We start from the raw sequence: 26,229 nt of genomic DNA, 5'->3' as shown, positions 1-26,229 counted from the left end.
AAACATATTTTTTAAGTAATCTCTATACCCAATGTGGAGCTTGAACTCACAGTTGTGTGATCAAGGGTTTCATGCTCCACTAACTGAGCTAGCCAGGCACCCTGAACGTTTTCAATTTTTTGGGAGAGCTAACAGTATGTTTTGAAAATGAAAAAGATACTCTTGTACAAAATGTAAAGACTATTTCTTAAAAGTATAAAATCTGTTAGAAAATTCCATACATATTTTTCTCTTTTTAATTCTTAAAGAATTTGTGACCTGGTGGAGGATTTTATAATTCCAGCACTATAGGTTTATTGTCATTAATTATTATTTTTAAGATTTACTTATTTATTTGAGGAGGGTAGGGGTAGGAGGCAGAAGAGAGAGTCTGAAATAGGCTCTATGGGGCTTGATCTCATGACTCTGATCACGACCTGAGCTGAAACCAAGAGTTGGATGCTTAACTGACAGAGCCAACCAGGCATCCCAACAGCTTTACTAAATAAGGGTCTACAGAGTTCTTTTTAGGTTAGAGTATTTTGTAATTTCTAATGCTTATGAGCCTCAGAGCCTTAAAAATGTAATGAAATGCTGTATTTTTAATTAAAAAAATTTAAAATATTTACATTAGTCCAATTTATTTTCTTAATCAGATTTGCATGGTATTATGGTTCTCTTACTCTGAAAATTAAAAAGGAGTTGTAAGTGGCTACAGCAGGAATTGCAACCCACATTTTTTTCTAGGTCAGTATTATTTTCACCATACCAAACAATGTGAGAGAGGAAATAAATGTACATTGTAATACCACTGTAAAGTTGTTTTCAGCGTTTCTGCTATAGCCAAATCCCTAGCATGACATGTGGCACAAAATAGTCTGCAAAATAGTCTATTTGTTGAAAGACCATTATAGGTGAGTACTTGTTACAGGAATATATTTTGGAGAGTCATGTCCATAAAATACTAGTAGGGTTGAAGCAACTTTGCTTTACACCACACTGTGATAATGTTTGCCTTTATTTTATGAACCTACAAAAGGAACTATAGTTTGTCTAAATGTTTTCATTGTAAGGGATTATTGATGTTATATTTTTACATATTCAGTTGTAACCATTTCTGGTTTATTGAATTTTATTAAAAAGAGGCTCAATTTAGTTTTTGGTAGGACTACTTTTTTTTTTTTTTTTGAGACCTCAATCGTATTTATGATATGAGTAACATTTTTAAATAGCAACACTATTTTGAAGGAGTTACCCAGTATTTGATTTCTTAAGTATTTTGTCAAGGTCCCAGGGCATTGTCCCCCAAAGGACCTATTTTCCTTTTCAATATTTATATGCCTCTGCTAGAGAAAAACCTATGTGTTACAAATCTTATGAATTTATTAAGAAACTGCCAAGGATTTATATGTTCCTATTAAAACCATTTCAGGAATTCATATATTCCTAATAGGTCTTGCATAAGATTATTACATTTTGGGCCTTTACCTTTTAGAAAAACAAAATTTTTTTGGAGAGTATGAAGCAAGGGAATAATCATAAAACATGAGCAGTTACTCTTGATAGCTGGGCCCAGTGTAGATAGTTTAGTATAAACATCATCTAGCATTGCAGAGGAGTAGGTCAGAAGATTCCTAGGTTGTATCTTGTTGAATTTCATAAATTAGAGCCTAATTGATTATCTTAATACTTGATTAACTTTTAAAAACCTCATAATAGGATCCCTGGATGGCTCAGCAGTTTGGCTCCTGCCTTCTGCCCAGGGTGTGATCCTGGAGACCCAGGATCAAGTCCCACATCAGGCTCCCTGCATGGAGCCTGCTTCTCCCTCTGCCTGTGTCTCTGCCCCCCTCCCCCCGTGTCTCATGGATAAATAAATGAAATCTTTAAAAAAAAAAAAAAAACTTGTTGGGAAGATTTCTATACTGTAGCCTCCTGGGAGGGACTGTCAGCTGACCTTGTGAGTTGTATCTGTTTTAAAGTTTTGGTATTGCAAAATGTTTTCCTGAAAAGGTGCTACCAACATAAACTCCCATCAATTGGATGTGAATGCTTTTTTCCCTGCACTAATTCCAATACTTAGATATTATCAACCTTTACATTTTAGTCAAAGATGGAAAAGTGAGTTAAAAGAATTGCCTGGGTTTGATTCTTCTTTCAACTGAAAACTGATTTTGTGGTTTTGGGGAAATTGAACCTGTTGAACTTGTGCCTGTTTTATTGTTTGTAAATGGCATGCTGCTATTACTTGATAGGATTTGTATAGTCCTTGTTTTGATGAGCATGGTTTGAAAGTAGAGTCTTAATCATTGTATCTTCTTATCCCCCCCACCCCCCTTTTAAAGATTTTGTTTTAGGGACACCTGGATGGCCCAGCAGTTGAGCGTCTGACTTCAGCTCAGGGCGTGATCCCGGGATCTGGGATGAGTCCCACATTGGGCTCCCTGCAGGGAGCCTACTTCTCCCTCTGCCTGTGTCTCTGCCTCTCTCTGTGTGTCTCATGAATAAATAAATAAAACTTTTTTTATATAAAGATTTTATTTTAGAGCGGGCAAACGAGTGGCAGGAGGGGCAAAGAGAGAGGGATACAAGTGGACTCCCTGCTGAGCATGATGCCTGGCATGGGGCTTGAGATCCTAGGACCCTGAGATCATGACCTTGAGCTGAAATAAGAGTCCGAGGCTTAACCAACTAACCCACCTAGACACCCATATATCTACATATCCCTTTAAAGCCACTATAGATAGGATCTTTTCTTGTCATTGAAAGAAATCTCCGTGTACGTTCCTTCGTCTTTCTGATTATTCTTGGGGAATAAAGAGCTCTCCAGTATGTGTATTCACAAAAATAATATTTTCATTTTTGTCATATTAAGTATTTTATATTCCTAATCATTCATTCATTCATTCATATTTGAGAGCACAAGCAGGGGGAGGAGCAGGCAGGGAGAGGGAGAAGCAGACACTCTGCCAGGAACCCAGGATCATGACCTGAGTCAAAGGCAGACGTTTAATCCACTGAGCCAGCCAGGCGCCCCTAATTTTAATTGTACAATTAGGTGAGTTTTGACAGATGTACATCACCATGAAATCAACAACAATTAAGACACAGAACATCTCCATTGCCGCCCATAATTCTTGTCTGTAGTATGTCCTTGTCGACAGCCCAGCCCAGGCACCCACTGAGCTATAATTTCTTAATGTAGATTGGTTTGCATTTTCTAAAATTTAAATAAATAGAATCATACAGAATGTACTCTACTGTGTTTGGCTTTCACTCGGCATAATGGTTTTGAAATGGAACAATAAATAATATATACACATTTTCTGCCTCTACTGATAACATTTCTTTCTCTTTTCTATTTGTATTGTAAGTAGGTAAGTGGGGGCACAAAATTATCTGAACTCTTCTGACATCGGATGATTATTTCTGATCATTACTTCAGATTTACTAAATACAAAAGACTTCTGGGATGTGATTAGGCGGTGTAGAGATATTTTTAAGGCAGTTTTAAAAAATCTGTTATCTTTAATCAGTTTATTGTCAGTTTTTAAGGTAGTTATGTGACTTAAGATGGAAGTCTTTTAGGTTATTATACTGGAGATGTTAGAGGAAGTATTTCTAGCAAAGAAATTTGTTGTACTTAGGATGTCCTGAAGTTAACTGTTAGCTTCCAATTTTAATAAAATATTAATGGAATGCAGAATCGTAGAGCATCTGCAAAGTGCAAGGCACTGCCCTGGATCCTAGGGATTCAGCAATATACAAAATATTCTTGATCTCATGGAACTTAAAAGTATGAATGGGAGATGACAGGCAATATTTAAATGAGTAAATACAGAGAGGGTGAAGTTGTGAGTTCTGTGAAGGGAAATAAAATGGAGGGAGGGATAGAGAATTTGTGATGCAATTTAAGTAGAGTAGTTCATAAGATCTTATCGATAGGTGACAAAGCCTGGAGGGAGCTGAGTGGGAAGTCACACAGGTATCAGAGAGATGAGGACTCCTGGCAGAGAACCGCAAATATGAAAACCCTTGAGTCAAGATCACTTATTTCCATAGACGTTAGTTTCTTACATTGTCCTAGCATGATTCCAGGTATTGGTGTTGCTGCATTTAACAAAACATGTAAAAGTAATTTTATCTTTGAGGACATGGGAAGCCATTGGAGTGATTAAAGCAGAGAAAAGTTATGTTCTGAATTGTTTTTAAAGGGTCATTCTAATGACTGAAGAACTGACTAAAAGGGAGCAAAGGCAGAGGCTGGAAGAGCATTTAAAATAAAGACCATATATACAATCTGCAACCAGAATGCATGGTAGTAAGAAGTCAGAACTTGGAAATTCATTTGAAGGTAGATTTCCTGAGAGTTCAGATGTAGTTAAGAATGACTCCCAAGTTTTTTTGGTGTGAAATACTGGTCGGATAGAACTACCAATCTCAGTAGCCATGGGAAAGACTGCAATATGAACAGGGTGTGGGGAGAGTTGAGTTAAGCTTTGAATGGCTTATATTGGGGTGCTTATTAGATATCCAAAGCAGAGGTGTTAGGAGTTAGAGGAATTTATTATTTTGCTATTTTTTGGAAAAGATCTTATTTATGAGAGAGAGAGCATGCAGGGGTTGGAGTAGAGGGAGAGGGACAAGCAGACTCCATACTGAGTGATGAGCCTGACACAGGGCTCTATCTCAGGACCCTGAGATCATGACCTGAGCTGAAACCAAGAGTCAGTCGGACGCTTTACCAACTGAGCCACCCACGTGCCCCGAGTTAGAGGAATTTATAGTGGAAATGATTTAAGGTAGAAGACCAGTGAATGCAATTTACATACTTTCTTTGAAATCTAGGTGAAGTAACACACATCCAATAAAGAGTTTATCAATTCCTTGAGAGTCTGGGCTTGAGCAAGAGCAGGACCCTGGACACTTCTGAGCAAGCATCAGGCTACAGTGACTCAACCTAAGACCTAGTAGAAACATACTATTTGATAACGCTTTTCAGCTGCCAAATGGTGGGAAAAGAATGATCAATGGCTCAAGTTGCTTGTGGTAAGAAATTTAGGTATAGTAAAACAATTGCTTGCTTATCTTTTACATCCTATGTACCAAACAAATGAGTCCTTTTTTAAAAAAACCAACATGGGAATGGTTCATTTTATTTTTAAATGTTTTATTTATTTATACATGAGAGACACACAGACACAGGCAGAGGGAGAAGACTTCCTGCAGGGAGCCCGATGTGGGACTCAATCCCAGGACTCCGGGATCATGACCTGAGCCAAAGGCAGAGGCTCAAACACTGAGCCACCCAGGTGCTCCTTTATTTTTTTTATGATTTTACTTATTTATTTAGAGAGAGTGTGAGCACAAGTTGGGGGGGACAGGCAGAGGGAGAAGGAGAAGCAGACGCCCCCCTGAGCCCGAATCAGGGCTTGGATTCCAGGACTCCAGGATCACAACCTGAGCCGAAGGCAGACACTAAGCTCACTGAGCTGCCCAGGCGCCCCTAGTTTATTTTTATTTTTCTAAAGATTTATCTATTTATTTTAGAGGGGGGAGAGAAGCAGACTCCCCATTGAGTGTGGAGCTAGACTTCCGGGCTTGATCCCACCACCCCAAAATCACGACCTGAACTGAAGTCAATAGTTGGACGCTCAACTGATAGAGCCACAGATGTGCTCCGGGATGTTTTATTTTTTATTTTGCATTTCAGCCAGAGATTTTTCAAAAAATTTCAATTTTTAGTTGACATACAATGTTACACTAGTTTTAGGTACACAACATAATGGTTCAGCAATTCTGTACATTATGTAATGCTATATTCTCTATGTTGTACTTTTTCATCCCTGTGACTTTTGTCTTTCTCTAACTTATTTCACTTAGTGTAATAAAGTCCCTTGGCCCAACAACATGAATGGCTGAGTAATATTCCGTATTTTTACGTATAAGTATATATATACTAAAGATATGTGCCCATACACACCCCTGCTTCATTTTTCTACTGATGGACACTTGATATAGTTGTTTCTATATCTTGGCTATTGTAAATAAACAATAAACATAGAGATGCATATATCTTTTTGAGTTAGTGGTTTTGTTTTCCTTGGTTTAAATACCTAGCAATGGAATTACTGGGTCATATGGTATTTCTATTTTTAATTTTTTGAGGAACCTCCATACTGTTTTCCACAGTAGCTGCACCAGTTTGCATTCCCACCAACAATGCACAAAGGTTCCCTTTTCTCCAAATCTTCACCAAACTTGTTACTATTTTTTTGATAGTAGGTATTGCAACTGGTGAGAGGTGGTATACCGCATGACGGTTTTGATGTGCATTTCCCTGATGATTAGTGATAAATGAGCAGCTTTTCATATGTCTGTTGGTCATGTGTGTGTGTCTTTGGAAAAACTTCTATTCAGGTCCTCTGCCATTCATTATATATATACATATATTTAAAGATCTTATCTATTTGAGAGAGTGAGCAAGTGAGAGCACGAGTAGGGAGAGGGGCAGAGGGAGAGGAAGAAGTAGACTGACTCCCTGCTGAACAGGGAGCCCAGTGCAGTGCTCAATCCAGGGACCAGGGATAATGACCTGAGCTGAAGGCAGATGCTTAACCAACTGAGCCACCCAGGTGCTCCCATCTGCCATTTTTAAATTGGATTATTATTTTTTTAGTTGTATGAGATTTTTATATATTTTGGATATTAACCCCTTATATCATTTGCAGTTAAGCAAATCATCTTAAATCTTTTACTTAATAATATGGGTTAAGTAGGCATTAACACTACCACTTGGAGTAATAGGAATAGTGAACATTTCTCAAACACCAAGTCCCAGACTCTGTACTGAGTTCTTCAGATACATTAACTCCTTTAATCCTTTTTTAAAAATTTTTTTATTTTATTAATGAGAGCACAGCAGAGACACAGCAGAGAAGCAGGCTCCATGCAGGGAGCCTGACGTGGGACTCGATCCCAGGTCTCTAGGATCAGGCCCTGGGCTGAAGGTGGCGCTAAACCGCTGAGCCACCCGGGCTGCCCTAACTCCTTTAATCCTTACAATAACTCTGTAAAGTTGGTATTACTCCATTTTATGGTGGAGGAAACAGGTGCAGAGAGGTTAAAAGAGGTTTCCAAGATCCCATAGATAGTAAATATTTGGAGAAATTTCTTGAAAAATTTGTGAACGCTATCCCAGAGGAAATGACTTTCAAACTGGACTTAGAAAAATTTGAAATTTGCCAGAGGAAATGACATGTTCAAAGGGGATAAAGAGTTTAGTATAATTGTGTAAATAGTATCCAACACATACTACTTTGAACAAAAGTTAATATTTTCTGTTTATATTTTGAAGACTTGAGAGTAGGAAGATGACAGTAACCTAATGTCTGTATGGTATGAAGTGCCGTGTTGGAGCTATGCCTGGAGTGTTGTGGAAGCACAGACAGCATTTGGCCAGTCCTGGAGCATCAGAGCTGGCTCCCCTCAGAGGAGCATTCAGAGTTACCTTTTAAAAATTATGACTGACTTACTGTTGGAGAATGGAGGGGGAGATGGAGTGGTGTAACAGCGGAGGATCTGCATGTGCCACAGCAAGGAACGGCCTGGAGTCGAGAGTCGGGGGTGGAAGTCTGCAGAGGTAGGGAGGATCTCCTGGTGAGGACCTTATCTCCATGTGTCACAGTTTGGGCTTTATGTGAAAGATTGATGGGAACAATTTAAGGTTGTAGGAAGACAACCTAAGATTTGTTTTGGCCACCATGCTTAGTAGTCGATGAGAGGCTGGGCCTGGTGGAGTGGCGATGGGAAGACTAGTCCAAAGGCTGCTGCTCTGCCTTCTTTTCCAGAGTGGAAAATGAGAAAAGGAGTAAATAATTTTCAGAGATGTTTAAATTTTACTGAAAATTAATTTTCCAACATTTGAAAATAATAGAATTCATTACCAGGAAAGTTAATATCAGGTTGTAATCAAATAAATTCAGACTTGTTTTGGAGTGAGGTAAGGGGCTAGAACAAGTATCCTTTTTAGCTCTGTGATGACCTGATTATAACATTCCATTTTAAATTAAAAAATTTGAAAATTTTCCAAACACACACACACACACGACCAACAGACACATGAAAAGCTGGTCATTTATCATTTTAAAATGGGATGTAAAAAATAATATAGTGATACAGTACAGTACATTGCTCATTTTATCTATGTGAGAGGTAAAACATCAAAAATGTCCTTAAAGCACTTAAAAGTGGCCTTGCCTTGGGGAAGGCAGGGTGGCTCAGTTGGTTGAATGTCCGACTCTTGACTTAGGCTCAAGTTGTGATCTCAGATTGTGAGATTGAGCCCCTTATTGGGCTTCATGCTCAGTGGGGAGTCTGCTTGAGATTCTCTCTCTCTCTCTCCTGTGCTCATCTCCATCCCTGTGCATACTCTCTCTCTCTAAAACAAATTACATTTTTTTAAGTGGTCTTTTCCTTATGGTATGTCCATAGGCAGACAAGTCCTACCTAGTTGTATTTCCAAATAGGGAAAAATATAGCCTCATTACCATGGGACAGAGCCAAAAATTGTTTGCCTTCAGCATTATGACTTATTTTTGACATTGTGCAAATCACTTAGGAATTTAGCAACATAGAGAATATTTCCTAAAATAGAGGACAATATTTAGTACAGAGAAGGTAGTTGATATTTACAGTTTATAAGGAAATTTGAACATGAGTCAGAAATTCAAAGCAAATTTAGTTAATATCAGTTCAAATTTTACCATCTTTGCTAGGAAAAAAAATGGGAAAAGGAAAATACACAAGTGAATCATAGCAACAAAGATATGTGTAGTAGGCATTTCCTGGGACTGGGAATATGGGCCAGTGAGTCAACCTAGATGCCATATTATGAGATTGGAGGTTGAAGTACTTTTAAAATGCACTTCTAGGATCATTTCATCCATCCCTTGGAGAAAATAAAAAACTAATCATTTGTTCTTTACCCTTTTAGTTCTCCTAATGTTTTACTTACTATCTATTTATTTATTTTTAGAGAGAGAGAGTTGGTGTGCTTGTGTGTGAGCTGTGGGGGAGGTGGCGGGTGGGGGGAGGAGGGGTTGGAGGAGAGGGAGAGAGAATCTTATGCAGGCTCCAAGCCCAGCTCTGAGCCTGACTTGGGGCTCCATTTTGAAACCAAGAGATCATGACCTGAGCCAAAATCAAGAGTCAAGGGTCAACTGCCTAACTGACTGAGCCACCCAGGTGCTGCCCTATCTCTCTTTTTTTTTTTTTTTTTTTTTAAAGATTGTATTTATTTATTCATGAGAGACACACACAGAGAGAGGCAGAGACACAGGCAGAGGGAAAAGCAGGCTCCATGCAGGGAGCCCGATGTGGGACTCAATCCCAGGAGTCCGGGATCACACCCTGAGCCAAAGGCAGATGCTCAACCATTGAGCCACCCAGATGTCTCGAGAGAGAGACTCTTAAGCAGGTTCCATGCTCAGCATGGAGCCTGACATGCAGTCTCATGACCCTGAGATCATGACCGGAGCTGAAATCAAGAGTTGGGCGCTTAACTGACTGAGCCACCCAGGTGCCCCATTACTAAGCCTTTTTGATAAGTGGTTAATTATTTGAGTGTATTTGTCAAAGCTCTATTAAAGCCTTAAATAAGCATCTCAGAAAAAAAATTGGCGTCAAGGAAATCTTAACCAAGTTTTCCTCGTCTTCTTGTCTGCTTCTAAACTATTTCCACTTACTAATGCAACTCTGATCGCCTAAGGATTGAAATTACTTAAAAACATTTTTTTGAAGTTACCTTTAATTCATGATATATAACAAGCTAAAAATGGTTAAAAAAAAGTGGAAGTATTTTTTTCTTCACTTATTTCTTCTCTAATGTTCTTCCTTTATGCAGATCTGAGTTTCTGATCTATATCATTTCTTTTTATCTGAAGAACTTTTTTTCCTAATATGTTATTTATTTTTACGTTAAGCTCTGCACCCACTGTGCAGCTCAAACTCACAACCCCAAGATCAAGAGTCACACACTCAATCACCTGAGCCAGCCAGGTGCCCCTTGAATAGTTTTTAATATTTCTTGCAAAGCACATTACTGCCCACAAATTCCCTCAAGTTTTGTTTGCCTGAGAAGGCATTTCAGGGATCCCTGGGTGGCGCAGCAGTTTGGCGCCTGCCTTTGGCCCAGGGCGCGATCCTGGAGACCCGGGATCGAATCCCACGTCAGGCTCCTGGTGCATGGAGCCTGCTTCTCCCTCTGCCTATGTCTCTGCCTCTCTCTCTCTCTCTCTCTCTGTATGACTATCATAAATAAATTAAAAAAAAAAAAAGAAGGCATTTCAACTTTATTTTTTTAAAGGATTTTATTTATTCATGAGAGACACAGAGAGAGAGGCAGAGAGATAGGCAGAGGGCGAAGCAGGCTTCCTGTGTGGAACCTGATGTAGGACTTGATCCCAGGACCCCGGGATCATGACCTGAGCCAAAGGCAAGATGCTCAACCACTGAGCCACTCAGGGGCCCCTGTTTTTTTTTTTTTTTTTTTTAAATTGAAGTGTAGTTGACATATAATATTATATTAGTATCAGGTATATGACACAGTGCTTCAACATATATGTATACATTATGAAGTGATCACCATGGTAAATCTAGCCACTGTATGTCACCACACAAAATTGTTACCATATTGTTAAATTGCATTCTCTTTGCTGGACGTTGCACCCCTGTCACTTACTTACTTTATAACTAGAAGTTTGTACTTCTTAATCTATTTTGCCCTCTATTTTGCCCATCCCACCCCACCTTCCCTTCTGGCAACCAGATTGTTCTCTGTATCTAGGAGTCTGTTTCTATTTTGTTCATTTATTTTGTTTTTTAGATTTCACATCTCAAGTGAAATCATCTGGTATTTGTCTCCTTCACTTTTGAAGGATAGTTTGAGATTATATAGAATTCTAGCTTTTTTTTTTCCTCCCAATACTTTTAATATTATTTTTTTCTCTCAACACTTTAAATATTTCATTCTACTTTCCTTAATTGTGTGGCTTCTGAGGAAATGTCTAATGTTACTCTTATCCTGCTCCTCTATAGTGAAGGTATTCTTTTGTACGGGGCTTCTCTCCAGAACATTCCTTTATCTTTGATTTTCCACAGTTTGAATATGATATGCCTGGTTATAAATTTTTTGGGCATTTATCCTACTTGTCCTTTGAGTTGCCTGTATCTGTGCTTTGCTGTCTGACATTAATGTTAGGAAATTCTCAGTCTCCATTGCCTCACATATTTCTTCTGTTTTTTTCTCTCTCTTCTTATATTCCCATTACATGTATACTATGCCTTTGTAGTTGTCTCACAGTCCTTGGAAATTCTATTCCCTTTTTCTTTTCTTTTTTCCTTTACATTTCACTTTTGAAAATTTCTATTGACATATCCCCAAGCTCACAGATGCTTTCCTCAACTGTGTCCAGTCTGCTAATGAGCCCATCAAAGTCTCTCAGCATTTCTTTTATAGTGTTTTTGATTTCTAGCATTTCTTCTTGATTCTGTTAATTTCCATCTCCTCCTACTTTACCCATGTCTTCTTGAATGTTGTCTACTTTTTTCATTAGCATATTAATATGTATTACTTTTTTAGATTTCCCAATCAAATAATTCCAACATGCTTTCTGTATCTGATGAGTCTGGTTCTGATGCTTGTTCTGTCTCTTTAAGATGTGCTTTTTGCCTTTTAGTGTCCATGTAATTGTTGAAAGCTGGACATGATGTGCCTGGTACAAAGAACTGTGGTGAATAGGCATCAGCAACATGGTAGTGAGGTATGCAGGGAAGGGGGAAGTGTGTTATAGACCAATCGCTTAGGTGACATGTGCCCTAGGCTATGACCTTCACAAGTACTTCGTGTTTCTCCTTCCTCAGGTGGGGCAGGAAGGCTGGAGGAGGCTGGAGTTGGGTATTGACCTTATCCCACCTGGAAGACGTCTCCCAGATCAGTTAGGTTCTTGTAAAACTTTGTACGTTTCGGCTCTGGTAAAATAATTTCCCTTGAGGACAGGTCTTGTTAAGAATTGAACACTGCTGGGGTGCCTGAGTGGTTCAGTCGGTAAAGTGTCTGCCTTTGGCTCAGGTTATGATCTTAGGGCCTAGGATTGTGCTCTATTTTGGGCTCCCTGCTCCACAGGGGGTCTGCTTCTCCCTCTATCCCTCCTCACTGCTCTGCTATCTCTCTTTCTCAAATAAAAAAATTTTTTTTTCTTTTTTTTTTTTAATATTTTTCTTTTAAAAGAAGAATTGAGGACAGCCCAGGTGGTTCAGTGGTTTAGCGCTGCCTTCAGCCCACAGCCTGATCCTGGAGATGGATCAAGTCCCGCATCGGGCTCCCTGCATGGAACCTGCTTCTTCCTCTGCCTCTGTCTCTGCCTCTCTCTCTCTGTGTCTCTCATGAATAAATAAATAAAAATCTTTAAAAAAAATAAATAAAAGAAGAATTGAAAAATGCTTTGGGTATATTTCAAAATGTCTACTTTCCCCCTCCTCCTGCCAACAGCAGGAGAGGACTTTTCTCTGTTTTCACTCTGAGAATCTGTTAGAACTCCTGGAGGTAAAACTTAGAAAACTGTGGGAGGGGCTTCCCTAAGACTGGGTCCCCTTGGAGTTTTTATCTCTCAGACTTGTCCACGCTGAGCCTTAGCAATTTGCCAATTACGGTTTAGATTTTTCTACCCCAGTACTGGTTCCCTTGGAGGTTTCTGTTCCACTTAAGTTGTGATTCTCTCTGTCTACAGGTCTTTCTCTACATTTTTGGGAGCAGTGGCTTCTGTGATCTCACTTCTCTGATGGATCTAAGAAGAGTTGTTGATTTACAATTCAGCTTTTTTACTTGTTAGGACAGAGTGATGACTTCCAAACTCCTTACATGCCAGAATAGAAACCAGAAGTTCAAACAGTTAGAAATAAATAGTAATCTGCTATCGATTTATCCATTGCTTTGGCATCATTACCGTACAAGAGAGTTAAGTATATAGAAGGGTCAGGGATATATTTTCAGTTTGTGTGTTATGTAATTTATATCATTTTACATTAAGCATTCTTGGGCAAAATTAAAGTACAGTAGTCTCATTTTTATGATTTTATGATTTTTTTAATGAGTTTTCTTTTTCTTCTACAATCTAGTCAAAGTAGAGGAACTCAAAGAAAAGAGAATCAAATGAGCAAAAAGGAAGGATCAAATGAGGATCAAGAAAATCCAGTTGTTCAGTACTTACTGAATTCCTACTATGTGCAGTGTTCTGGGGATACCGGAATGAATAGAACAGAAAATCTGCCCTCGTGGAACTTAATATTGTATGGGGAAGTAAGGTATAAGACAATAACATATATGAGGCCAATGATGAGGGCTATGAAGAGAAGTAAAGCTGAAGGAGGAGCTAGAAAGGTAGGGTGCTGTTTTCATTAGCACTGTCAGGGGAGTTCTCTTTACAGCAGTGATGTTTGAGCAGAGAGGCCTAACATGGCACATGTGGGAGAAGCATGTTCTGGGCAGAGGCTGTATGTACCTAGGGCTGTAGTGAGAGTGGGCTTGGCCAGCTGTGTGGGGAGAGCCGGCCAGTGTGGCAGGAACATAACGAATGAGGGGAGACCAGAGGCACATCAGACTTTTTTCTTAAAGATATTTGGGTGCTTTCAGGTCTCTGTCATAGCTGCTAATATTTGACCTTGTAGCAGAAAAGCAGCCAAAGGTGTTACATACACAAATGGGCCTGGGTGTATTCCAGAAAAGCCTTTTTTTAACAAAAACATGCCATCGGCCAGATTTTTCACATTGGCCCTAGTTTGCTAACTGTTAATTTAGGGCCTCATAAGCCATTAGAGAGTGCTGTGAGTTTTATTCTCAATATGACCAGAGTCACTGGAGGGTGTTGAGCAGGCGAATAAAGTGATAGGACTTAACCTTAAAAGGATTACTGGTTGCTTCATGGGAAACAAAGTGTGTGTGTGTGTGTGTGTGTGTGTGTGTGTTTAAAGATTTTTATTTATTTATTTATGAGAAACACAGAGAGAGGTAGAGAGGCAGAGACATAGGCAGAGGGAGAAGCAGGCTCCATGCAGGGAGCCCGATGTGGGACTCGATCCCAGAACTCCAGGATCACGTCCTGGGTTGAAGGTAGGTGCTAAACCGCTGAGCCACCCAGGTGTCCCCAAAGTGTATTATTCACACAAGAGTGGAAGCAGGGAGAGCTACTGGGGGTTTTGTATGAGTTGAGGAAAGAAATGATGGCTTCAACAGAGGTTGACAAGAAGGGGCATGAGATGAAGAGAGAGAGAGAGAGAAAGAGAGAGAGAGAGAGTGTGTGTGTGTGTGTGTGTGTGTGTGTAGGGGTGACTCTAAGGCTATTTGAGCAACTGAGTAAACGGTTGGGGAAGACTTAACAAGAATGAGTTTCGGTGGAGAAATTGAGTTTGGTTAACTTTGTTAGACATCTAAGTGCCAGTAGTGAGTAGGCAGTTGGATGTTTTCCATTCTTCTCTCTTTCAGGAAGAGAAGTCAAGGTCTGAAAATTATCTGGAAGAGTGAATGAAATAAGGAAATGTAATAGAAATGCTAGATAGCACTGAAATAACATGGGGTTTGTCATCCTAACTTTGAAGTGAGAGCAGATCCCATTATTGTGTACATTTTCCAGCCATGGAGAGCTATGTGGGTACAGGTATGGAATTAGTGGAGGGTTGGTTTTAACTTGAACTTGGATTTTATTAGGCAGGTAGGATGGAGGAAGAGATTCCTAGGAAAATATGTAGTCTATGGAATCCAATTTGAGTAGGGAGTGAAAAGTCCAGAGATCATAGGTTTTGGTGAGGTTGAAGAACTATTGGACTCATTGCCTCTAGTGGAAATGAACTGGAAAGGCAGGAGTTTCGTCAGAGGGATGCTTGAAATTAAGACCTTGCTCCCGATCCATCAATTGCTACATTAAATATCCAACCAATCACTCTGAGAGTGGGTGATTGAGGTGAGAGTGAAGATGTGATCCCTGGATGTGAGAAAGTTGGGTAACTGAGAGGCTAGAGTGTGCCACTAATCACTAATCCCTTACCTGCACTTTGGAATCAGAATGATCATGAAGAGTAGCAGTGTAGATCAAGACTACGTTTTGAGGCAAGTGCAGACCCTTCAGTGAATGTGAATGATGGGGAGTGAGCCAGAAGATAGTTTTAACTGCTAATTCCTGTCAGCTTTGTGACTTAGCGCCATCAGTTAACCCCTCTGGTGTCTGTCTCCTTCTGTTTGTACTGATGGGTCAGTGACTAGCACAATAGTACATAAGGGGCTAGGAAGGGAAAGAATGGAAGTTTCCTTCTGGTGCAGTGATTGTCTTTGAGCATTACTCACTTTATGCCTGAGGTTCTTTTTCTTTTTTTAAATAAGATTTTATTTATTTATTCATGAGAGACACAGAGAGAGAGGCAGAGACAGGCAGAGGGAGAAGCAGACTCTAAGCAGGGAGCCCAATGCAGGACTTGATCCTGGGACTTCCAGGATTACACTCTGGGCAGAAGGCAGATGCTCAACCACTGAGCCATCCAGGTGGCCCTCTTCATGTGGGAGTTTAATGAATACATTGATCCAGAACATTCTTCAGTGACACAGTCATAAAATTGTCAACAAAGTCAGAAGGCCAAAGTCATAAATATGCTAATATGCTAATGTTATTATTGCTGACTTGTGTTATATTTATCTGTCTTTTTCAGTTTCTAGCATAATATATATTTTAAAAGATGTTTAATAAATTGTTATTGAAGGAGTATAGAAGACTTCCTCAAATCAACTTTTTAAGAAGCAATTTTTTGCCCTTTATTTAAATTCATGATGAAAATTGAAAATAGTGGTTGTTATTCTGCATATTTTGCTTAAAGTATGAGGCATTATAATTTTTTAAAAGATTTATATATTTTAGAGAGAGAGAGAGAAAGCACATGCGTGCATGTGGTGGGAGTCTTTCTTTCTGTTAATAAGAATTTTGTAATCTGGGGCACCTGAGTGGCTCATTGGTTAAGTGTCTGCCTTCAGCTCAAGGAGTGATCCCGGGGCCCTGGGGTCGAGTCCCACATCAGGCTCCCTGCATGGAGCCTGCTTCTCCCTCTGCCTGTGTGTCTGCCTCTCTCTCTCTGTGTCTATCATGAATAAATAAATAAAATCTTTAAGAAAAATAATTTTGTAATCTGTAATACTGAACAACTAATGTGTGTTATAACTAAAGTATATATATATATATATATAATCTTTTTCTTTTCTTTTCTGAGAAAGAGAGAGAGTGTGAGCAGGACAGGAGGGGCAGAGGGAAAGAAAATCTTAAGCAGACTCCATGCTCAGCACTGAGCCTGAGGGAGGACTCCATCTCATAACCCTGTGATCATGGTCTGAGCTGAAATCAAGTCGGATGCTTAACTGAGCCACCCAGGTGCCCCAGCTGAAGTCTATTTAAAGTAAGATATTATCAGGCTTATTTAAAACTCAGCTGGGTCAGAAGGAGGCAGGAAAATGAATTCATTTCTGGTAAGGTTTGCAATTTGATCTTTCCTCTTTGAAGAATTTCATAGTCTGACATAGGTATTTCTTGTTTTTTTTTCAGTAGTTCCTAAAAGGTAATGTGTAAAGGAGTATCCTCTATTTTTTTTAAGATTATTTATTTATTTATTCATGATAGACATAGGGGGAGAGAGAGGCAGAGACCCAGGCAGAGGGAGAAGCAGGCTCCATGCAGGGAGCCCAACGCGGGACTCGATCCTGGGACTCCAGGATCGCGCTCTGGGCCAAAGGCAGGCGCTAAACCGCTGAGCCACCCAGAGATCTCCCAGGAGTATCCTCTAAATCATGATGCTCACTTTTCATTAAAAATGTAGTGGTATCTATTTATTTCTATAAAAAATCAATTCAAGATTAGGTCAAGGCCTAGAGTATATACAGAGGTATATTGAGTTTATAGAATATTTAGAAGGGGCAGCAAGAAAAAAAATCCTTTATCTACAAGTACTCTTTTCTCCTGATAGTGTGTGGCCCATAGCAAATGCTCAGAAGTATTTGTTAAGCGAATGATGGTGCTGTGATAATGTTAGACTTTATCTCTAGAGTTCTTTTAAAATTTACAAATCTAAGAACCCGTTAAGGGCATTAGTGATCAAGAATGGAGACAATTCAACTGTGAGAAAGCACTGGAGTACAGCTGGCTTTGGAAGGCTATTATTTTTGACAAATCTTACTTGCCTCCTTGGCTTAAACAACTTCCATATACAGCCACAGTTTGTGCAAACTGCTTCAATTTTGTGTTTGTAGATTTCCTTTTTTTATCTAATGAGAAACACCTAAACTAATTTTTGCTAGGTGCCGTACAACTAGCTGAGAAATGTTCTGTTGGCCATGATTAAGGGGAGAAATTAGGATAGCTTGTGTTTTTCACCCAGGTAAGGCAGAGGAAAGTAAGAAGAAAACTTAGGATAAGATTTGGGAATTTGGTGGAGACCTCTTAAGTTATTTGCAGCCTCATATGTACAGAGTATTGAAGAGGAAGGTTTTGGTCCTTAATCAATGATCGTTTCAGGGACATGACCCAGCCAGGCTGATTGACCCAATAGGAGACAGTATATCATGTGTGAAGGATTTCCTTCTTGGTTTATAGGATTATCTAATTCATAAAGAGGAAATAAATATCAAATCTGAAATTAAGTTGTGTAGATTATACTTTGAGGGGAGAAAACAGGCCCACATTTCAGAAAAATGGTAACACTCCAAATAGTTAAATTTTTACTTAAAATAACAAGAAAAAATGGTGACTTCATTTTCAGTAGTGTTCATTTATATTTCTTTCTTTTTTTTTTTTTTATTTATTCATCATGAGAGAGAGAGAGAGAGGCAGAGACATAGGCAAAGGGAGAAGCAGGCTTCATGCAGGGAGCCCGACGTGGGACTCGATCCCCAGTCTCCAGGATCATACCCTGGGCTGAAGGTGGCGCCAAACCACTGAGCCACTGGGGCTGCCCTATATTTCTTTTTATTTGAGCCCCTTGGTAAAAGAACAAAAAACTAGAATAATTCCTAGCCAATCAAGTACATTTTCCAAAGTATGAAGTAATTTTCTTGAAAATTTCTAAATATGGAAGTAATATATTCAATGTAGAGAATTTAGGAAATACAGACAAAAATAAGCAAAAATTTATAATATAATCATGTCTAAAAAATTAAATTTAAAAAAGAGGGAGGGACAGAGAGATAGGGAGAGAATCTTTTTAATTAATTAATTAATTAATTAATTAATTAATTATTTTTTTTTAGGGAGAGAATCTTAAGCAAGCTCCATGCTCCGCATAGAGTGCAACATGGGGCTCTATCTAAGGACCCTGAGATCATGACCTGAGCTGAAATCAAGAGTCAGATGCTTAACCGACTGAGCTACCCAGGCACCCCCTAATCATGTTTTGTTAATATGTTAGATATCAATTTATGAGGATGTTTAGATGTATCTACACAGATTTTATTTTTCCACATTAGGTTAATAAAGGATCGTGGATATGTTGAGCACCTTCACATCAATGAGCTCTTAGTATTGATGTGATACTCCATTGTTAGTGTGTGCAGGTCCCTGTTGTTATTTTAGTTTCAGTGTCTCACCAGTATAAATACTACTTCCATGAAACATCTTTGAACTGAAAACTTTGAGTATGTATTTGGTTACTTCCCTAAATTAAATTCTTATAATGGGAATTATTTTCTCAAAGAGTAGATAACATATTTTAGTTTTAGTGTTTTTTGTTATTTGCATTCTAGAAATGGTATGTAGCATTGTTTTTTAAATACCCTTCCCATCCTGAATATTGTCATTAAAATAAAAAAAATAAGTATAAAGGGCAGCTCATTGCTTTAATTTATATTTATTTTACTTCAATAAAGCTTGGGTATAGGGATCCCTGGGTGGCGCAGCGGTTTGGCGCCTGCCTTTGGCCCAGGGCGCGATCCTGGAGACCCGGGATCGAATACCACGTCGGGCTCCCGGTGCATGGAGCCTGCTTCTCCCTCTGCCTGTGTCTCTGCCTCTCTCTCTCTCTGTGACTATCATAAATAAAAAAAAAAATAAATAAAATAAAATAAAGCTTGGGTATATTATTGTGCTTATTGACCAGTTGTAATTCTTATTTTATTATTCATCTATGTAAGAATATTCATCCTTTTCTCTTGTATGCTGCAGGAAATGTTTATCTAACTTCTGTTATTTTTATGCAGATTTTAAATCATATCTCAATCTTTTTCATCATGGGTCTTTTCTTGTTAATATGTAGAAAGTGCTTTCCCATCCGATATCAGTAAGTTTACTACAGGTTATTTCTTGGTTTCATTTTGAAAAAAAATTATGTAAGATTTCAAGCATATTTAAGAGTACGGAGAGAAGCATAGTGAATCTGTGGTACCCATCACTCAGCTTTAGTATATATCAATATGTGGCCAATCTTATTCTATGAATGTCTGCTTCCAGACCCTCTTGGGACATTTTTTTTTGTTTTGTTTTGTTTTTTGTTTTTTTTCTTGGGACATTTTGAAGCAAATTTCAGAATCTGAATATCATTTAATCTGTTGATATTTAGGGATGTATCTCTAAAAGATAAGGGTTTCTTTTTTTTTTTTTTTTAAGATTTTATTTATTCAGGAGAGACCCAGAGAGAGAGAGAGAGAGAGAGAGAGAGAGAGGCAGAGACACAGGCAGAGGGAGAAGCAGGCTTCACACAGGGAGCCCAATGTGGGACTCCATCCCCGGTCTCCAGGATCAGGCCCTGGGCTGAAGGTGGTGCTAAACCGCTGAGCCACCTGGGCTGCCCATAAGGGTTTCATTTTTTTAACACATAACCACAAGACCATTATCACAAGTAAAGAATTTAGGTAAAGAATCCTAATATCCATCATTCAGTGTCATTTTCCTAATTATAATTATTTTCAAAAGTTTGAAATTAGGAATCTAGTAAGATCCATACATTGCTTTTGTTTGTTACAAATTAAAGTTTCTTTTAATCTGTAGATTTGCCCTCCATATCTTCTGTTTCCTTCCTCCCCTTATTTTTTGTTGAAGAAATGGCTTTAAAATTTTTGACTCTGGAGGCACCTGGTAGCTCAGTCAGGTAAGCGTCTGATTCTTGGTTTTGGCATTGAGCCTCGAGATGGGTTCTGTGCTCAGTGTGGACTCTGCTTCAGATTCTGTCTCCCTCTTCCTCCCCATCTGCTTTTCCTCCTGCTGGTGTGCTCTAAAATACACAAATAAATAAATAAATAAAGTCTAAAAAATTTTTTTTCACTCTGTAATGCAATTGATATTTTTAAAATATATATTTTGAAGCTGGGGTCCATCTCTTGTCCCCTGCTTTTGACAGTTAACCAGTACTATTTAAATTATAAACTTAAATTCTTCATTGAAGTGCCACTTTTATCATATAGAAAGTATTATATAAGAAAAGTGACATTTCAAATTAATAGAGAAATACAGTATTTTTACTATGAAAAAAATCCATTGTTTTTTTTTAATTAAAGATTTTATTTATTTATTCATGAGAGACACAGAGAGAGAGGCAGAGACATAGGCAGAGGGAGAAGTGGGCTCCCCGTGGGGAGCCTGATGCGAGACTCGATCTCAGGACCCCTGGATCACACCCTGAACTGAAGGATCACCCACTGAGCCATACAAGCATCCCCCATTAGTATTTTAATTGGAACTGAAATAAATATATTAATTTGTGCAGGATTCACATCTTGACAATAGTGAATTTTCCTACCCAGGGACATGTTGTATCTTTTTCATTTATTTAAATGTTCTTTTGTTTCTCACAATGAAGTTTTGTTTTTTTCTTCACTTTTTTTTTTTTTCATTTTGTCCCACTTGCTTCTCTGTTCTTCCCTGGTTTCATATACATAAATTTTGCTGAGCTATTTGAGTGCTATTTGTAGGCATCACCCCTAAATATTTCAGACTGTATCTCCTAAGAAGATAAATTAATTACATTCAAGAAATTTAATATTAGTGCAACAATATTATCTAATCCTGTTCAATATCCCCCAGTTGTCCTAGGGACATTTATAGCTATTATAAAAGAAGGATCCAACCAAGAAGCAAGCAGTACATTTACTTGTTATGGCTCTTTATTTTTGTTTATTTATTTTTAAAGATTTATTTATTTATTTATTTATTTATTTATTTATTTATTTGATAATTGAGAGAGAACACACATGCAAACAGAAGGAGTGGCAGAGGGAGCGGGAAAGACAGAAACCCAAGTAGACTCTGCCCCAAGTATGGAGTGGAGCCTGACACAGGGCTTGATCCCACAACCTTGAGAACATAACCCGAGCTGAAATCAAGAGTTTGGTGCCTGACTGAGCCACCCAGGCACCCCTTGTTATGTCTCTTTAAATCCCCTTTAGGCTAGACAGTATAGTTTGGTAGCTTTATTATTATTATTATTATTACTACTACTTTTTGTCTTTCATGACACTGACAGGTTTTGAAGTGTCCAGGCCAGTTATTTTATAGAATATCCCTCAATTTAGATTTGTCCAACAGCTTTCTTTAGATTCAGCAGGAGCATTTACCCACAGCAATATGTACAGTAATACATAGGTGATGTTTTCGCCATTTCAGTGTGATATACAAGGAAGTACATGATAGCAGTTTGTCCAGTTATTATTGTTAATCATTCAGCAAGCTATTGTCTGCTGTGTTTCTTTAAATTCTGTTTTCTATCTGTTTTTTATCCAAGTGTTTTTTTTTTTTAAGATTTTATTTATTTATTCATGAGAGACACAGAGAGAGAGAGGCAGAGACACAGGCAGAGGGAGAAGCAGGCTCCACGCAGGAAGCCCAACCTGGGACTTGATCCCGGGTCTCCAGGATCACAATCTGGGCTGAAGATGGCGCTAAACTGCTGGGCCACCAGGGTTGCCCAATCCAGTGGTTTTAATATCCATTCATAATTATAGCCTGAGTCACTTATGAATATGGTAGTTACAAAATGATAGTTCTCTATTTCTGTCATCTTTATATATTTATTTGTTGGCATTCTTCTGTCTCTTATCTTTCTTTTTTGACATGTCCCCATTTGGTGAGTACTTCCTTTCTGGCACAAGGAATTGTTCAAGACTCAACTTATACTTTCTTTGTTCACTTTGCACTTTCCCTGAGTATTTTTCCAAGGAGCTCTGCTTCCTTTTAAAGGAGAGAATACTTAGAAACCAAGATCTAGGCCTGGGTGCAGAATGTTCCCATCATCCCAAGAAGTTTTCTTTTCTTTTTTTTTTTTAAGATTTTATTTATTTATTCATGAGAGGCAGAGAAAGAGAGACACACACAGAGAGAGAGAGAGAGAGAGAGAGGCAGAGGGAGAAGCAGGCTTCACGCCTGGAGCCAATGTGGGACTTGATTCAGGGTCTCCAGGATCACGCCCTGGGCTGAAGGCAGGCGCTAAACCACTGAGCCACCCAGGCTGCCCCTTGTTTGCATTTTTAATTTAACCATTTTAACTGGTGTCTAGTGTGTAGTGTTGTATTATCTCTGCACTTTTATTTTGTACTTCCCTGATGACGAATGATATTGAGCATCTTTTCATATATGTAGTAGCCACTTGTATGCTTCTTTAAAGTTTGTGTTCAAAGTTTTTGCTTATTTTTAAATTAGCTTTTTTGTCTGTTTCTTAATTATTATCTTGTAAGAGTTTACTATATATCTTAGACACACTTTCTTTTTGGTCAGGTAGATGTATATATATGTAGCGCAATTTGCTTTTTAATTTTTTTTATAATATCTTTTGAAAAATGAGTTTTTAATTTTTTTGAAATCCAATGTATTTGCTCTTTTTTTTTTAATGGTTTGTGTTTTGTGTCCTAGTCAAAAATATTTTTGCCTACCTCAGGGTATTAAAGATTTTTTTCCTATGTTTTCTTCTAAAGTTTTATAGTTTTGGCTTTTACATTTACATTTTACATGCATGCCATTTCAAGTTAAGTTTTGTGTATAGCATGAAGTCTGAGTTCATTTTTTTCTATTTAATACCCAATTGTTCTAGTATCAATTGTTGAAGACACTATTTTCCTCCATTGGATTGCCTTGACCCCTTTGTCAAAGATCGATTGATCTTGTATGAGTGAATTTATTACTGTACTCTGTTCTATCATATTGATTTTATTGTTTATCCCTATTCCAATACCTTATTCTCTTGATCACAGTAACTTTAGAGTAAATTTTGAAATCAGGTGGTGGAAGTCTTTCAACTTTGTTCCTTTTTTTCAAGATTGTTTTTGGCTATTCTTATTTTTTTGTGTGTTTTGTTTTGTTTGTTTTGTATTTCCATATACATTTTAGAGAGAGAGAGTTAGTTTGCTTGAGAACAAACTTGTTAGTTTAAACAGACTTGTTATGATTTTGATTGGGGTAGTCTTGAATCTGTAGATCAATATTAACCAGTTAACAATATTGGCTTCTTACTGATACATACAACATCTTTCTCTCTCTCTCTTTTTAAAAAAAAATTTCTTTTGGTTGTATTTTATGGTTTTCTTTGGCTAAGTTATGTATATGTTTAAATTTATCCCTAAGGGTAGTAGAAAGGGGGGTGGGTGGGGAGGTTGGGGTGGCTGGCTGGCAGGCACTGGGGTGGGGGGCACTTGATGGAATGAGCACTGGGTGTTGTACTATATGTTGGCAAATCAAACTCCAATAAAAAATATACAAATATAAATAAAAGCTAAAAAAATTATCCCTAAGTATTTCATGTTTTTGATGCAGTTATAAATGATTTTTTAAAGATTTTATTTATTTATTTGACAGAGAGAGAGAGAGAGAGCACAAGCAGGGGGAGCAGCAGGCAGACGGAGAGGGAGAAGCAGGCTCCCCACTGAGCAGGGACCCCCCCCCCCCCCCTGCCGCCATGCAGGGCTTCATTCCAGAACCCAGAGATCATGACCTGAGCCAAAGGCAGACACTCAACCACTGAGCCACCCAGGTGCCCCTGATCACTGTTGTTAATCTCTTACTTTGCCTAATTAGTAATTAAACTAGATCGTAGATACATATGTATAGGACAAAACATGGTATATATAGAGTTCGGTGCTATCCACAATTTCAGGCATTTCCTGGGGATCTTGGAATGTAGTCTCTGCAGGTATAATGTATATGTAACTTGTCTTTCAGGGGAATATTAGTAAAAGTTGGATAAGGTCAAAAGACAACAGCAGTTATTTTCCTCTTTGTTAGCCACAAGGAGATGTCATAGACATATGGGTGGCTCATCATTTCCAATTTTGTAGACATATGGCTATGCATCACTGTCTCTCCTGTCCTCCTGAGTGAGTGCATGGTGGATTATATTTCATCCCTTTGAATTACAGGTATATGAAATTTGAGTGGAAATAACATATACTTTCAAGTAAACATTTAAGGCGATGTTTCAAGGAAACATTTAAAAGCTGGAGCAAAATTTCCCTTTTTCTCTTCTTTCCACTGCTGTGGTGACTAGCAGGTTTTCACTCTGGGTCCCTGACTGAGGAAGCATGGATCAGAGGCCCCAGTGACAGGCAGTGGATATACAATTTGAATAAGAAAGAAATCTTAATCGTTTTAAGCTACCGACAGTAGGGGTTGTTCCTTGCTGCAAGGTAACCTACTTTTTCCTGACTAACACAGGAGAAATGTATTAATTTCATGGTAGATATTGGAGATTGGGGGCCTCAGAGAACCTGAACCAAGGGTCTCCGGGAACAGATAGATGTGGAGATCATGGGTTCAGTTTGGGGCCAGAACTAGCAATTAGCAACAATCTGCCTAAAAAGTGAAAAAGGTATTATAATATGGATTTATTGCAGTGGAAATGTTAATGAGTTTATTTTATTTTTAAGATTTTATTTATTTATTCATGAGACACACACAAGGAGAGAGAGAGAGACAGAGACAGAGACAGAGACACAGGCAGAGGGAGAAGCAGGCTCCATGCAGGGAGCCTGACGTGGGACTCAAGCCCGGGTCTCCAGGATCACACCCTGGGCTGAAGGCGGCACTAAACCGCTGAGCCACCCTGGCTGCCCCTGTTAATGAGTTTAAAGTTTAGTTTCTTGTGATGGGAGGGAATCTATGGAAAGGACAAGGCTAAAGATTCAGAAATGAGGGAAAATAATTGCTAATATGTCCGTTAGAAGGCTGGAAAACATGGAATCACCAGCGCACAAGTGGTTTAGATAGGAGGGACATTACTTTTCTTGTAACAGGAAAAGGAAAGGAAAATTGGTAGGTGCAGATACAGGTAGGTTTATAGATCTGCTGGGAGAGCTTGAGGGATAATAATTATAGTTGTTAACATTTAATGCTTTCCACCCTAGTTGCTGATCCAAGCGCTTCACAAATTATAACTTGTTCAATCTTCCTCCTATGTGATAGATATTCTTATTCTCATTTTACAGTTGAGGAAACTAAAGAAGTTCTTGACCTATGAATTCACTATATCTTAGAAGTTGAAGGTGAAGTCATCTGCTGAGGTTGAAGGTAGAAGTGAAACTGGAACAGCTCTTTCCAAATCCATCCATCCTCACCCCTAAAACTACTTCATATTTTAAAAAATTACATAGTTGACTAGGATAATGGAAATTTTTTGAAACTTATGTGCATTCTAAATGAAAATACCTTTAAATAGCTTTGTCACTTGAATAGACACATAACCTACAATCTTTTTTTTTTTTCAGCGTATTTTGGTTAATTCAATTTTCTTTTTCTTTTTCTTTTTTTTTTTATTGGTGCTCAAATTACCAACATACAGAATAACCCCCAGTGCCCATCACCCAATCACTCCCACCCCCCGCCCTCCTCCCCTTCTACCACCCCTAGTTCGTTTCCCAGAGTTAGCAGTCTTTACGTTCTGTCTCCCTTTCTGATATTTCCCACACATTTCTTCTCCCTTCCCTTATTTTCCCTTTCACTATTATTTATAGTCCCCACATGAATGAGAACATATAATGTTTGTCCTTCTCCGACTGACTTACTTCACTCAGCATAATACCCTCCAGTTCCATCCACGTTGAAGCAAATGGTGGGTATTTGTCATTTCTTTTTTTTTTTTAATTTTCTTTTTTTTATTTATTTTTATTTTTATTTATTTATTTATTTATTTTTTTTATTGGTGTTCAATTTACTAACATACAGAATAACACCCAGTGCCCGTCACCCATTCACTCCC

The 26,229-nt window shown here is 38.4% G+C and overlaps 1 protein-coding gene across 10 annotated transcripts in view; it reads left to right on the top strand.

The window, feature by feature from the left end:
• The window catches only part of AEBP2 (AE binding protein 2), a 205,144-nt gene that overhangs the window by 69,046 nt on the left and 109,869 nt on the right, over positions 1-26,229 (top strand). Inside the window, exons 9-12 of one of the 10 annotated variants that reach the window (XR_013364225.1) lie at positions 636-726; positions 11,718-11,801; positions 11,902-11,975; positions 12,768-12,961. The exons of 2 other annotated variants lie outside the window; for them this stretch is intronic. Coding sequence is in view for 7 of the 8 variants with exons in the window: in XM_077870852.1 (XP_077726978.1) it covers positions 18,311-18,392 (82 nt within the window). In the remaining variant the exon portion in view is untranslated. Of the gene's footprint in view, positions 1-635; positions 2,123-4,827; positions 6,055-7,336; positions 7,383-11,717; positions 11,802-11,901; positions 11,976-12,767; positions 12,962-18,310; positions 18,719-25,459; positions 25,586-26,229 lie in introns of those variants that run through there. 7 more of the 10 variants (XM_077870860.1, XM_077870852.1, XM_077870855.1 and 4 more) reach the window with 7 other exon arrangements.

This window comes from Canis aureus, chromosome 25 (assembly GCF_053574225.1).
Source record: "Canis aureus isolate CA01 chromosome 25, VMU_Caureus_v.1.0, whole genome shotgun sequence".
Lineage (NCBI taxonomy): Eukaryota > Metazoa > Chordata > Mammalia > Carnivora > Canidae > Canis > Canis aureus.
Note: the sequence above shows the minus strand (reverse complement) of the source record. Positions and strands in the feature narration are given on the sequence as shown.